Below are 15089 nucleotides of genomic sequence, written 5' to 3'. Positions count from 1 at the left end.
TCACGCGGCGCAAGGCACCGCGAGTCATGTGATGCCAAGATGGCGGCGCCGCGGTAGCCTGCTCCAGGTTGTGGCGTCCAAGGAGCCGCGACGGTTTCTGCCCTCGGGCCGTGGGGGCGGCAGCGCTTGACTGGCCCCTGCGGCGGCCCGTAGTCCCGCGTTAGGCACCGGTTCAGGGCTGGGCTGTTGCTGTCGCGGCGGGTTCGGGTGTGCGAGTGACCTCGCTGCAGGTGTCCTGCGCCGGACGCCCTCGCCAGAGGAGGAGGAGAAGGAGGGTAACCCGCCTACTCGGTCTTCCGGACCTGCGGAGTTCATGAGGCCCCTCGGGGCTCTGGAAGAGTTAGCTGTATCTCTGACGGGATTGTGGGAGTTCGAGCCTTCGAGTGTGCGAGAGACAGCCTAGTACCCCTGAAGGTGCAAAGAAGACCGCAAGGACTTTGCTTCCTCTTCCAGAGGCGTGGCTTCCCTGCATTGATTACCCCGCATTCTTTCTCACTTCTTCTCAATGTTCTCTCCATACATCTGGAAATATGATCAGCGCCCCTGACGTGGTGGCCTTCACCAAAGAGGAGGAGTACGAGGAGGAGCCTTACAATGAGCCCGCCTTGCCCGAGGAGTACTCGGTGCCACTCTTCCCCTTCGCCAGCCAAGGAGCCAACCCATGGTCCAAACTGTCCGGGGCCAAGTTCTCTCGGGACTTCATCCTTATTTCCGAGTTCTCCGAGCAGGTGGGCCCCCAACCCTTGCTGACCATCCCCAATGACACCAAAGTTTTTGGTACTTTTGATCTCAATTACTTCTCCTTGCGGATCATGTCTGTGGATTACCAGGCCTCCTTTGTGGGCCATCCCCCGGGTTCTGCCTACCCCAAGCTGAACTTTGTGGAGGACTCCAAGGTGGTGCTGGGAGACTCCAAGGAGGGAGCCTTTGCCTACGTGCACCACCTTACCCTGTACGACCTGGAGGCCCGGGGCTTTGTGAGGCCCTTTTGCATGGCTTATATCTCAGCGGACCAGCACAAAATCATGCAGCAGTTTCAGGAGCTCTCAGCCGAGTTTTCCAAAGCTTCTGAGTGCTTGAAGACGGGCAACAGGAAGGCATTTGCGGGAGAACTTGAAAAAAAGCTGAAAGACTTGGATTACACCAGGACAGTGCTGCACACCGAAACGGAGATCCAGAAAAAGGCCAACGACAAGGGCTTTTACTCATCTCAGGCAATTGAGAAAGCCAACGAGCTGGCCAGTGTAGAGAAGTCCATAATTGAACACCAAGATCTGCTGAAGCAGATCCGCTCATACCCTCATCGGAAGTCGAAGGGGTCTGCCTTGTGTTCCGCGGAGACAGAGCCCACGCGGGATCAGGCCGACCAGGTAGCCACTACCTCTAACCCGGATGAGTCGGCTGACGCGGACCTTTACGCCTGCAGACCTGCCTACACCCCCAAACTCATCAAAGCAAAGTCCACCAAGTGTTTTGACAAGAAGCTGAAGACCTTGGAAGAGCTCTGTGACACGGAGTACTTCACCCAGACCCTGGCTCAGCTCAGCCACATAGAGCACATGTTCAGAGGAGACCTGTGCTACCTCCTGACCAGCCAGATTGACAGAGCGCTTCTAAAGCAACAGCACATAACAAACTTCCTCTTTGAAGATTTTGTGGAGGGGGACGACAGAATGGTAGAGAAACAAGAGAGCGCGCCCCCTAAGCCCAGTCCAGGCAGGCCGCCTTCCAGGTCTCCGGAAGAGTGTCCGATTCCTCAAGTGTTCATCAGCGTCGGTTCTTACAAGTCCAGTGTGGAGTCTGTGCCGATCAAGATGGAGCAGGAACTTGGGGATGAGGAGTACAAGGAAGTGGAGGTGACAGAATTGAGCAGTTTTGACCCCCAGGAAAACTTGGACTGCCTGGATATGGATATGAAAGGGAGCGTCAGCAGTGGCGAAAGCATCGAGGTTCTGGGCACGGAGAAGTCCACCTCTGTGCTGTCTAAGTCTGACAGCCAGGCCAGCCTCACGGTGCCATTGAGCCCCCAGGTGGTCCGGAGCAAAGCAGTCAGCCACAGGACCATCAGCGAGGACAGCATCGAAGTCCTCAGCACCTGCCCCTCTGAGGCCCTCATCCCCGATGACTTTAAGGCCAGCTACCCAAGTGCCATTAACGAAGAAGAATCGTACGCAGATGACAGCGAGGGAGCCATCCACTTCCAGGCGAGCATCAGCCCGCCAGAGCTGGCCGAGGCAGAGGAGGGCAGCCTAGAAAACACCCTGTCCCAGACGGACTCCTCCTGCTGCATTGGGAAGGAGAGTGACAGCCTGCCGGTGCCCCTCTCCACCCCAGCCCACACACACTCTGACCCGGACGGAGTAGTGAGCAGCCCCCCGCAGCGCTACAGGCAGAAAGACCAGGGGTTCCATGTGGACTTTGCGGGGGAAAACGCCAGCCCTTCCCAAGACAACAGTTCTGAAGGCTTCCCTGCCTTTGAGCTGGACCCGAGCCGCCTGCTGGCTAGCCGGGATGTCAGTAAGACCAGCCTGGACAACTACTCGGACACTACCAGTAATATGAGCAGTATAGCCTCCACCAGCTCAGACAGGACTCCCTCCTCTGCTCATCCCACCGGGCCCTCTTCTGAGAGGCATAAAAAGAGGGCTGGCCAGAACGCCTTAAAATTCATCCGTCAGTACCCCTTTGCCCATCCAGCCATCTACTCCCTGCTCAGCGGGAGGACCCTTGTGGTCCTGGGGGAGGATGAGGCCATAGTGAGGAAGCTCGTGACGGCGCTGTCCATCTTTGTCCCCAACCACAGCCGTCACGCCAAACCGGTGAAGCACTGGGTCTCCTCTCCTTTGCACATCACAGATTTTCAGAAGTGGAAGCTGATCGGCCTGCAGAGGTAACTGTTTACCGGGGGTGGGGAAGGGCCCTGTCCAGTTAGAGACGAGGTTTTGAACATCCATCCCTCTGGGTGAGGGTAACGCGTCCGCGTGGTGGGGCCAGAATCGGGAGACCTGGCTTCCAGACCGGACCCCCAGCACTCACTCTGTAACTTTGGGCACGTCCTTCCGTTTCTCTGGTCTTCTCTTTCCTTGTCCCTCCCGTGAGGGGTTGCGGTTCCTAAGTGGTTGCCAACTGAGGTCTGCAACCTGTCGGGTCAGAATTATTTAGGGGAATTTGTTTAGATCGTGAATTTCTGGGCCCTATCCCCCAAGAGATTCTGACTCAGTAGGACATGGAGTTTATCTGGTATACCAGCAAGCGTTGGGGGACGGCTGACTTCCAGATCTCAGGTTCTTGATGATCCTCAAATTCACACTATGGTATAAATGATTGGCAGACCTGCTTCTGAGAAAGGTCTGTGGTATTCCTAGAAGATGGCAGCCATCACTGGTGACGGGGACATCAGAGGGGTCCAGTGGCTTTTACTCCACTGTCCTGTTCACCCTAGAAGGCTGTTCCCCCCCCCCCCGCCCCCCAACTTAGAAGTCTGTCTTAATAAGGAAATGCAAGGGGCGCTTGGGTGGCTCAGTTGGTTAAGTGTCTGACTTTGCCTCAGGTCATGATCTCGTGGTGGCTCGAAAGTTCCTGCCCTGCTTCGGGCTCTGTGCTGACAGCTCAGAGCCTGGAGCCTTCTTCGGACGGAGTCTGTGTTTCCCTCTCTCTCTGCCCCTCCCCTGCTTGTGCGTGCTCTCTCTCTCTCTCTTTCTCTCTCTGTCTCTCAAAAATGAATAAACATTAAAAAAAATTTTTTTTTAAATAATAAGGAAATGCAAGGCCCAATTCCTACTTTCTCTGTTTGAATGCTCTTTCATTTCTCCAAGTTACTGGAGGTTTAGTAGACTCTCTTTTGTTTTTTTCCAAATACTGCTTGACAAGTTGTCTGGTGTAAGGGTCTCTTTCCCTCAGGGTGTGCCCTCATCCTCTTGCCAGCGGCCCACTTTGCACATCTGTAAAACAGAGGCGCTGACGCAGGCAGCCTGCACCTCCCACGTCACATGGAAAAGAGCAAAAGGAATTTCTGCCCCGCTGCAGTCAGCAACCGTTTGTTCCGATTTTCCGTCTTGCCTTCTGCTGAGGTCCTCGGTATCAGTGAGGTCGCCGTGTCCCGAGTTGCCCTGTTTGCTCCTCTTGCAGAAGTCACCCGGCCCTCACTCTAACCCTTGCTGCGTTAGGCTTTCCCCGGGGTCGTGGTGCCGAGATTCAAGCAAGTGTTGTCTCCCCGTCTTGACTTGGCTCGTTGGCCACGCTGGCGGGTGCTGGGGTACCATCTGGGGGTACCTGAGCAAGGACGCTGCCCTGGAAGACTTCATAGTTCAGGAGCAGAGACGGGTGGCCAGAGCCTTGCTGAACAGGGAGGAGAGTTCCAACAGCAAGTGCATCGTGTGTTCTAAGAAAACCAACGGGGCAGGTTAGTGAAGTGTGGGAAATGAGGGACAGTGGTGCTTGGGGAAGGCTTGAGGTGTTCGGCTTGAGTGACCAGGAGGGTGGGCTTGCCAGCGTGTCATGGGGACTTGGTATGACATGGCCAAGACACCTGGAACAGTCCCCTCCTTGGGCCACACAGGAAACCACCGAGTTGAGTCCTTGCTTGTGGATGCAGAATCAGGAGTTAGAGGGCTGCACTGGGTGCCCTTGTGGGCTTTGTCCTTCCTCTCGGGATCCCGTCCCTCGGCTGATGCCAGCCCTATGCTCGGGTTTAACCCATCTGTTGCAGGAAGGGAAGGACTTTTCATGGATTGTCTTTGCTACTTGTCTTGGTGGAATAACGTGTCGGTGTCCCTTAAACACACCTCTTCTCCAACTGACCCCTTCACCCCAACCTTTGACCTTTCCACTTATTCACCTCTAAAGATGGTGAATCTAAAACGCACATCAATTTATTGACGGCCCGCTTATCCAGGACCAGGCTCAGGACAGTGTCGCCCTTTCTGCTTTCCCTGAAATTCCCTCCTTAGAATGTGCCAGAACGGCAAAAGAAGTTCATCTCTTACACCAGCTCTGCTCTCTTGGGTACCTGGCTGGAGTGCTGTGTTGAGGATTCTGAGGCCTAGGCTGGTCTGCCTTGGAACACCTGCTGTGATCCAGTAATGAAGTCTGTGGGTGCGAGAGAGTAGCTGGCGGACGGGCTCCCCGAGGTGCAAAGGGTTCGAGTTGGTCTGAGTCCCGGGCCGGCTCTACCAGTATTTAGCCACAGGTCACTCCTCCACGCGAGGCTCTGTTCCCTCCTGAGCAGATGAGAGGGTTGGATCACTGAATGACCATTTGCCAAAAGTTTATAGGCGGCTATTAAATGCCGGCCACCCGGCCTGCTGCCAGAATTGTAAGGTGAGTCAGCCATGGTGCATCCCCGTGATAGGACAGGCGCTGTCTTCATGGGGCCCCCCACGCCAGCCCCAGCTCTGTCACCGCTCTGTCAGCCTGACCTCTGAGCCTGTTTGTATCTGCACACGGAGCTGACGAGACCTGGGTCGTGACAGCAGGTGTGGAAGGGCCCATCGCGTCAGGTCTGTACCTGATCACTGTGAACCTTTCTCGGATAACCTCGCAGGGACGCGTACCGACTCACAGCAGGCGGGCCAAGGCAGCGGCCGCTGAGTGTGGCCCTCCCCGGCCAGGCTCTAGAGCCTTTCAGCATCCCTCTGTGAAGGCGAGGGACCCATCAGAAGTGACAGGCGAGAGCTTTGCAGACATTCCCTAGGGGGGGACGTGCCTCCCGTTGCTCTGCTTCTCAGACCTTCTGGACGTGCGCATATGCTGGGAATTGGCAGCGTCTGCCTCCAGAGGGTCCCGCTCTGGTACGAGATACTGTGGGCAGGGGTCGGAGGCCTTGTTCCCTAGGGGGCACGTCACGGGAGTGGGGACTGGTTTGGCCACCGCTCACCCAAAGAAATCCTGGGAGGTGAGCAGTCGACCCAGTATGAATTCCGAGAATGAAATTCTCATTCTCATTCTGAGATGAAAACCCGAGGAGTCGTGGTTCCTTGTGGTTAGGGAGGGACACAGTGGGCGCTGTGAGCTCAGGTCCTGACGCTGCCACTGTCCGCCGTGTGAATTTGGGCCAGTCTTCTCTTCTCGTCCGTTCGCAAAGCTTGTTGGACACGTCTGTGAGTGGGGCTTAAGATGCTTACCGTGTGCAGCTGTGGGGAAGGTGCGCATCCAGAATGTCGCAGAGCCCCCGTGTGGAGCCTGTCCTTGGACACGCTCAGAGTTGCGGAGAGGTGGTGAGTCAGCCCGGCAGGCAGAAGCAGTCTTCAAACCGCGAGGCAGATTGAGGCCCGTCTGAGGGCCAGCATTCAAGAGGAGGAGTAGAAGAGTGGCCGTGAAGTTCCTGCCCAGGGATGGGTTGCTCAGCAATGGCAGGGGTCGATCCCCCCGTGCTGGGTTAATCTGGAATCCGAGAACTCTGACCCAGGAGGGTCTGTCCCCTCTCAGGTGCTTTGACTCCAGCCAAAATCAGCTCAGATGATAATCTGTTTTTAAAGACTCTCACCCCAAAACTGCCGGTTTCACCGCCCTTGGATTTTTTTTCCACCGAAGTAGGCTTTCTGCCTGGAAATGCTCGTCTGTCAGATCTATCACACGTGGGTATACGAGATGGGTAAATACTCACGTTGGTTTCCCATTTGAAATCAAAATGAGGGGTAATTGTATTGCTTCCAGGTAGCAGGAACAAGCGCTGGACTGTTTGAAAAACAGAGCTCAGTACTCACGGGAGAGAGTGCTAGCTGTGGGGGGGTGGAGGGGCGGGTAGAGGCCCTGGTTGCGTCCTGGCTCAGCCACTTTCTAGCTGGGGGACCTTGCGTGAGCCACGGCCCCTCTCTGGGCTTCAGTGTCCACATGTGTCCAGAGGCTGCCTCCGGTGTTGGGATGGGCGGTAATGAACCTAAGACAGGTGTGGGAGGAGCAGAGGCCCAAAGCCCTGGGGCTTTTCCTCTTTCCGTGCCGGCTCGCCTCCTGACGAGCTTCGTGGGAAACAGGTGGAGGGAGAGTTAGAAGGAGCAGCATCTTCTTAAAAAGTGGTGCCTCTGTAGGTAGGGGTAGGTGTGGGGGTGTCAGAGCTCCTGGGAGTGGCAGGGCCGAGGCAGGGTGTTCCAGCAGGACAGGTGGCTGGAATGAGGGACAGGAAGACGGGGGCGAGGCCTGGCTTTTTCTGCTGTGGCAGAACCTCGGGGGGCTGGATGTGCCAAGGTTGAAGAGGCATTTGGCCTGCGGCCTGGGCCCCATTCCGAGGGAGGTAAGGGTGCCTCAGGAGTGGACTGAGAAGGCGGTGTCCCCAAGAAGCCAGTGAGCCACCTGCAAGCCCTGCTTCTTCATCGCCTATGTGATGGGGTCCCCACCCCACTGCTCTCCTCGTGGTTTTCACGACACATGGCCCATGTGGCTGTTTTCCCGTCTCTGTGGTCCTGTTCTTGTATGATCTGGATGCCCCCTGAGGTTCTCGGAGCCCACCTTTCTTGTAAGGCCCAGCTCCGAGGCCGTTCTTCCAGGATTTTCCTGGCCCCGGGCCTCCCCGTGGAGACCCAGACCACATCTCTACTCAGTGTACCTACCGTGTGCCTGTCCTTTCTTCCCAGCTGACCAGGCTCATTCTTCGTTGCCTGTTCAGCCCCTAGGTCACTGCCTGGTATGTAGTAGATGCTGTTAACTACACGAGATGACAGCACCCAGGAAGGAAAAAATAGGAGGTTACCTTGGTCCCGAGTGATTGTCAGCCCTTTGTCCACAGTATCTCAGGTCTGGCACAAGCCCTGAATTCCAGAACTGTGTCCGCCTATGAAATTTCTGGTCAGGCAGACATTTGCCAGACTGCAGGGTGACTCTCTGGGAAAATTCAACTAGAGAATTTTTTTTTTTTTTTTTTTTTTACATTTATTTATATTTTGAGAGACACAGAGAGACAGAACACAAGTTGGGGAGGGGCAGAGAGAGAAGGAGACACAGAATCCAAAGCAGGCTCCAGGCTCCGAGCTGTCAGCACAGAGCCCGACGCAGGGCTCGAACTCACAAACCGTGAGATCATGAGCCAAAACCAAGAGTCGGATGCTTAATTGACTGAGCCCCCCAGGCGCCCCTGATCTAGAGGATTGTACAGAGCTACTAGGGCTGATCACTCTGACCCCTTCCCTCACTGAACAAGCCTTGCCTGCCTCTGATGTATGGGCACAGTAGTGGGCAGTGGGGCAGGAGGCCAAATCAGATGGTCCTGGGTCTGCAGAAGCCTTGTCCAGTGGGAGAGACAAGAGCTAAATGGCAGTCCCCACGCTGATCATTGCTGGGCTGGTAATACTGAGGGCCAGGCACTCTCCTAAGCACAGCCCATTTTGTCTCTGCGGTGACCGCTTGAGGCAGGACCAGTGATCTCTGTTTTACAGAGGGGGCTCTGAAGGGCTAAGGAACTTGGCCAGGGTCACGAAGCAAAGAAAGCAGGGAAGCAGAGGAGGGGATCAGGGATGGCTGGGTAAGGCTCGAATTGCCATAAACCAAGTACCAATGGAAGGGAAGGGCATTCTGGGCAGAGCACGAAGGCCGGTGATTTTGAGGCCCTCCTGAAAGCTTGGCGTGGCCACAAGGAAGTCGTGGATGTAACAGATAGGGCCTCAGAGGCCAACAGGAAGCAGGGCCCGTGGGCCATGCCAGGGCACTTGAACTCGGTCACGGGGGTGGCGAGGAGCCCTTTGAAGAGCATCATGATCAGATCTGCCTTCCAGAAAGAGCTAGTGAGTATTGGCCGGCGGAGGCCGGCCTGGAAGCGGGAAGACTCCCCCGCCCCGCCCCGAGTCTTTCCTCCTGACGTTGGCCTGTGTGTTTCAGAGTGACGTCCCCAGCCGGCGCCGGCACCCTCCACACCCTGAGCCGCTACAGCCGCTACACGAGCATCCTGGACCTGGACAGCAAAACCCTGCGCTGCCCCCTCTACAGAGGCGCCCTGGTGCCCCGGCTGGCCGACCACCGCACCCACATCAAGCGGGGCAGCACCTACTACCTGCACGTCCAGAGCGTGCTCACCCAGCTCTGCTCCAAGGCCTTCCTCTACACCTTTTGCCACCACCTGCACCTGCCTGCCCACGACAGGGAGACCGAGGAACTGCTGGCCAGCCGCCGGGCGAGCTTCCTGAAGCTGAACCTGGGTCTGGTGAACGAAGACACGAAGGTGGTCCAGTACCTGGCTGAGCTGCTGAAGCTGCACTACGTGCAGGAGCCTCCCGGGACCGGCCACCCCACGCTCAGGTTCGACTACGTCCCCAGCTTTTTGTACAAAATCTGAGGTCAGTCCCAGCCACTGTGACCAAGACCTGTGACTCAGGGTACGGGGAGGGGAGGGGTTGGCGCGAGCAGGCGGCCCTCTGAGCCGTCTGGGCTGCTGGCGACCTGAGTGGGAAGGAAACCAAGGTGGCGGCGCTGGTTCCCACGTGGCCTCGGGCGGTGTGGGAGTCGGGACCCTGGCAGAGGCGGGCGCCTGGCTCTCCGAAGGCGTCGGTAAGGACGGCACTAGGCCTCTCGGCCCCCCTGGCGAGGAGGGGGGGGGCGCTCGGCTCCCCGAGGACTGGCAGCCGGGCCAGAAGAGAGCCAGCGCCCTTTTGACGGTGCGGGGGGTGGGGGTGGGGGGCGTGAGGGGTGGAAAGGTGAAGCCCACGCGGGAGGAGCAGGCTACGCATTCAGCTCCCAGACACATGGGCCGCAAAATGAAGGGAAGCGCCCCGTTAACTGCAATGGTTTGGTGGGAAACCGGACAACGGAACATCCATTGCCCCATTCAGATCCCGGCTAGGGTCTTTTACTCGGCCCCCTAGAGCCCATCATCCCAGAGAAAGCCCCTGAATGAGTGACATGGAGGGGAGGCAGCCGTGCCTCAGGTGGGTGGCGGCAGACGCGTGACCTGCGCCCCGAGGCTGCAGGCAGAGTGGGCAGCACCCTGTCTGGTCCTCGCTTCCCCACTAGGCACAGAAGTGCCTGGGGGGGGGGGGGGGCTCTCACCTTGCTCCCCCGGGTCAGCAGGAGGGACTAGCGTTAGTCGCTAGTCCCTGCTTGTGAGTGAGAGCTGCTCTCGCAGCTGGAGAGCCCGGGGCCACGGTGCCGTCGCCCCCATGCAAGTGACGAAGAGCCGGCGGGCCTCTGGGGCCCAGCCCACCAGCCTTTCTGGGAGCGAGTCCACGCTGTCCTCTTGGGGAAGGTCTGCAGACATGCTGGCACTCGGCCGAGGTCACACCCCAGTCCCCCACCCACAGCAAACCTTTGCAACCACTTCACTACCTCTTGCGGGTCTTGTGGGCACGGTGACGGCGCAGTTCCACCCGGCTGCTTGGTCCGGGCGGGCAGGGTCTCCCCCGGGAAGGAGGAGAGCCTCCTTGTGTGGCTGGCTGTCTTCGTGGATCTGTCCCCCGCGGGCCTGGAATACCCACACCTCACCGCTGCTCACTCCTGCCCCCACGCGGGCCCTCCAGATACACGCACCTCACCACTGTTCACTCCGTCCCGCGCGGGTCCCCCAGGTGTGCTTACCTCACCACAGCTCGCTCCCGTCCCCATGTGGGTCCCCCAAGTACATGCTCCTCACTGCGGCTCACTCCCGCCCCCATGCGGGCCCCCGTAAGTACATTCACCTCTCGGCAGCTCACTCCCGTCCCGTGTGAGTCCTCCCTTCAGGGAAGGAGACAATCCCCGACTCACCCTCCATGACCCCCCTGAGGCTCCTTACTCAGTTGCTGTTGGTTTCTTGATAGAGTTTCTTGCAACCTTGAAGTTTTTACACTTTTTTTTTTTTTTTTGTATGGCTGCTTTTTTTTTTTTTTTTTTCCCTCCAACTAGGGAGAACTCTTAGTATTTCTGCTTTTTAATTCGTTCCAAGAAAATTGTGATAAAACAGACCCGAACCAGCCACGGGCGGTTGCTCCTGAGCACGCGTGTGTGCACCTGCCGGTGCCGTGTTCCGGGTAGTTGGGGTCTTGCTGTTGAGACTGGTCTGTCAGCTTTGTGGCCTACCGTCGGAGTCAGGTAGCGGAGGCGGGAACCCAAGGGGGGTTTGCGTCACATCCCTCCCGTGGCCGCTTCCTCGCCCGGGTCCTCCACACAAGGATGTGGCCCGTTGGCTCCTGGCCGCCGGCTTCCAGTCAGGGTCCACATTCCTGGCAGAGGGTGTGTGATTTCGTTCCCGAGGCTGGGACTGAGGACCTTTTAAGGTAGACGGTCTGTCTACATCTCACGGGTGTTCTTTGTACCCGTGCCCGTTACTTTGTTCACGCACAGAAGAGTCGCCAGGAATGTTTTGGCAGCTTTTAAATGTCAAGCGTGTGTTTGCATGTGGGGAAGGCTGCGTAGGATGCCTGTTTCTCTCCATGGGCTCCCCTCTTCGTTGCCGCCTCCCGTGTCCCTCGTGTTCAAGATGCTGCTCTGTTTTCTAACCGGGTGGCTCACTGCTGTCTACTCAGGCCTCCAGGGACATGACCTTATGACACTTTATCTCCAAGGGAAAGAAGGGTCTGTGGGGTCCGTTTGACAAAGTTGAAAGCGATCGTTGGCACCACCATTGCTTTTCATCCTGTTCCACAGCATCACGGACTCTACAGTTAACACTGCTGTCACCTGGGAAACTGATCAAGGCAGAAGGTCAGTCACATCTGGCCTTCTAGAAGCTAAGGCCATGCAACACGGTAGTCTGAAGTAGAAGTCACTTTGGAGGGTGCTTGCTTGGAAGCTCTGCCTCGAGGATGGTTCCAGAGGCCCCAGGATTCTGAGGCAAGAGACCAGTCGGGTGTGAACAGAACGGCTGTGCCCTGTCCTGGGGCCAGCCTCAGAAAGAGTGGGTGAGGAGCGTCTCCCTTGAGTCGTTCCTCCGTGAAAGAAAGCTCTCTTCCCTGACAAGTAGTTAGACTCCAGTTTCAAATTTTGGTGAAAACCTAGCTTTTCAGTGTGGCAGTTTCTGAGGATTGCTTGATGCCAAGAATGTTTCTTTCCAGAGGGATATTAAGGTGGCAGAGGGACTGAGCCAGTGTGGGCAGGCACTTGAGACTGTGGGACTGCCCTTCTCAGACCCCCTCCACTTTGGAGAAGCGGAACCCACTAGAAGTCCCGCGTCTGCAAATCTTAAGGCTGGGAGCTCTATGCGACAGGGCTGTCTCTTTAAAAATATTCGTTTCAGGTTTGCCTCAGATAAAACATCCTGAAAACACTTTGCAGAAAACAGAGGACATCCATGCCCCTTGACTTTGTCAGTCCTGACTCATTTTGAAGGCCCAGGCACCAAAGCTGAGTTTATTTCAACTTCACTTCCAATCCGTTACCGCTCTCCTGCCCCCAGCCACCCTTTCTCAAGCAATCCAGGTTGAGAGCAGCCTGGTAAGGTTAGCAGTTACGCAGTCGTGGTTTCTAGAAGCCCACGTGTGGCCCTTGGGACGCTCCGGCCTGAGCTGTTGCCTCACACCTCACCATTTCCCTAGGGACCTTGCTCCATTCGGTGGAATCTTGGGGTGTTAGAAATTGTGACTTTTCTATGATTGACTTGCAAGGGCTGAAGTTACACAGATTGCACTGGCATTTGGAAATGAACCGCGACAGCCCACCTGTCATTTCCCATCTAGCTTTTTGCTTCTCCGTTGCTATAGTCAAGGTATTGTAGGTTTCAACCTCAAATGACATATCCCAGCTCAAATCCTGGGAAGTCCAACAGTTTCTACCCCAAGTGCCAGGGCTGCTACAGTTCAACGACATGTTTCTGGAGGCTGGGAGCGGCGCGCACGGTGACCGCCCACTTCCGCCAGTGCGAGACGCATGTCCCGACCTCCCCGGACCTGCTGTTGCAAGGCAGGTCAGCTTCTCCTCTGCGGTAACACTCAGCCGGCAGGGAACCCGTCGGGGAGTGTGGATGATCTTCCGAGGAGCTGATCTCCCAAGCCAGCAATCCGGTTTTACTTCCCATCTCCCTAGAAAGCTCGGAAGAAAGTGCCTTGGTTTGTGCTTTGGAAGCAAACCAATTAGCTTTCTGGCTTTTCCCCAGTACTGTGACAGAAAGTGACAAAACTGGAATCTTTAAAAGAGGTACAGTATTAGCAGACCGCAAAAAGGAGAAAGCATCAAATTGCTACTTCTGGCCGGAAATAAAACCAGTCTCAGCTGATAAGGTCCGAGCACACCCAAGTTTTCCTGAGCCCCCAAAGGAGAACGCTGTGAGCACTGACCTAATCTAGCCTCCTCTGTTCAGGTTTGGTATGACCATAGTGGGGAGAAGGAGGCGTGGGGGGGGGGGGGGGCGGCGGGTGGGGGGGGCGTGGAACGAGCACTTTGCAGTGAATTAAGCCACTGGTGTGGAGCCCACGCCTCCTGGGAGTCCTTATCTAGCTCCAGAGTGGAGGCTACACAGGAGGGTCTTGGAGATGCCCTGGCCGGGGGAGGAGCCAGGCCCCCGAAAGGAAGACTGTCCCGGCAGCATGATGGCTCCCAAACTGAGGCAGAGATACGGGGACTGCTGTGTCACCCATACCCTGTGGAGTCTGCAGCCGTTGTCCCCGCCTGTGCTGGGATAGATGCCAGTAACGTGCTGGACCCTCGACCCCAGGGGCGCCTTCCAGGCGGGACCCACCGACTGCCCCACGCTGGCTGGCTGCACGGGTCGGGTTAATATAAGCACCACCTTTGAAGACTGCGGTGAAAAGCATAGTCTGTGATGAATTCGTGTTTGTTATTTTGGGAAAGCTATTTTATTACCGCATGTCCCTTTGTCCACGCGTGTGAACGTGAGTCCTCTACCGCCACGTGAGCTGTGGTCGTCACCACGCGAGTACTGCGAACACGCGTGTGACGCCGGCTCCTGGGTCTGGCCGCACCAGAGTTTAACCGGAGTAAATGCCAAACAAATAGTATGAGAAGTGTACTTTTTAAGAAATTAATTTATTTGAGTTCAGATATTTTTGAAATATAAAAATTGGTTGTATTTTTTAAAGCTCTTATGATTCTTGTAGACACTCTGTGGTTACACATTCGATTGTGCTTATTAAAAATGGTCATCTATGTTTTGCACTTTGGCTCTGTGAAAAATAAAGTTTCTCTGGGAAGGTGACGCTTGGTCTCCTGATTACAGGGGGGAGTTGCTTATCCGGCACAGGGAAGGAAAGCCATCTCTCCTCAGCCGGTGCTTACACCTGATGGGCCCTGGTACCCTCCGGGGGTGGGGGGCGAACGAGACCGTTTCCACGACACCCTGAGTGCCACGGGGAAACTCCCACCATACTGGTTGTCCGGACCTGGCTTCAGGATTCGCCTTCTCATTTGTAACGGTCATCAATCGGTGCTGCAGCAGCCCGCCACGTAACAAGACATTAAGAAGAGGAAGCTTTTAGGAGCTCCGAACTGGGGTGTTTCTGTACTGCAGAGTCTGGAGGAAGCCCGGGAACTCAGAGAAGGGCGAGTGCAACTACTGGGGTCTTTCCGCTCGTCTGCCCCGGACCCAGGCTAAATAATTGCCATTTTCCAGAAGAACTGAGAGAAAGGATCAAATTTAAACTCCTTAATAACCTGTCCCAGAATTACTAACAGTGGGTCTTAAACGAATTTTGATTTCTGGAGATAATGTGAGGAAAGTCCAAAAGAAACCCCCTCAGAGGGCATGAAGTTGACCCAGCCTGGTCCCGTGTGGCGCAGCTCTCCTGTCTCCCCACGAGGGCACCAGGTCCTCGAGCAAGCGGTCCCTGTGCAGTCCCGACACTCGGGTGCCGGGCAGGTGCCCACGGGCAGGTGGGGGCTGGCAGCTCCTCTAAAAGGCAGGCAGGCCAGGCAGAGGGAAGAGAGACGCGAAGCTCTCCACTTCCTCCCTGAGAGCCCTGATGGCCCTTTGGTGCTTCTCGTCCCCGGCCAGTTTCTCCTTGAACTCCTTCAGGGTGGCTCTGGCACCAACGTCGTCCTGAATCTGCAGAGTCAGTTCTATCCCTGCGCCCGCAAGAGACAGAACGGGTCCCCAGTGGGCTCCCAGTGCCAGTGTGGCAGCCCCACTGGGCCCGGGAGACACTCCCGAGGCCCGGGGGCGTGACAGCCTTAGGTGTTCACGTCACCCTCGGAAAGGATTCTCGTGTGCCCCCTTCCTTGGGCAGGACAAGTTACAAGCCTCT

At 56.5% G+C, this 15089-nt stretch overlaps 2 protein-coding genes across 2 annotated transcripts in view; one reads left to right on the top strand and one right to left on the bottom strand.

Moving 5' to 3' along the window:
- Positions 1-11: 11 nt before the first annotated feature.
- SMCR8 (SMCR8-C9orf72 complex subunit) lies at positions 12-14044 on the top strand. Its single transcript, XM_060647119.3, has 2 exons — positions 12-2890; positions 8806-14044. Exons 1-2 carry the CDS (start codon positions 531-533, stop codon positions 9257-9259), a joined length of 2814 nt encoding a protein of 937 aa, XP_060503102.2. The 5' UTR covers positions 12-530; the 3' UTR covers positions 9260-14044.
- Positions 13857-15089, bottom strand: part of SHMT1 (serine hydroxymethyltransferase 1) — a 26087-nt gene continuing 24854 nt past the window's right edge. Inside the window, exon 12 of the mRNA XM_060647125.3 lies at positions 13857-14910. Within this exon, the coding sequence (XP_060503108.2) occupies positions 14738-14910 (173 nt within the window). The 3' untranslated portion in view covers positions 13857-14737. The remainder of the gene's footprint in view (positions 14911-15089) is intronic.

The sequence above is a fragment of the Panthera onca genome, chromosome E1, assembly GCF_046562875.1.
Source record: "Panthera onca isolate mPanOnc1 chromosome E1, mPanOnc1 haplotype 2, whole genome shotgun sequence".
Classification (NCBI taxonomy): domain Eukaryota; kingdom Metazoa; phylum Chordata; class Mammalia; order Carnivora; family Felidae; genus Panthera; species Panthera onca.
The sequence above is the reverse complement of the archived record's forward strand: the minus strand, read 5'-3'. Positions and strand labels throughout refer to the sequence as shown.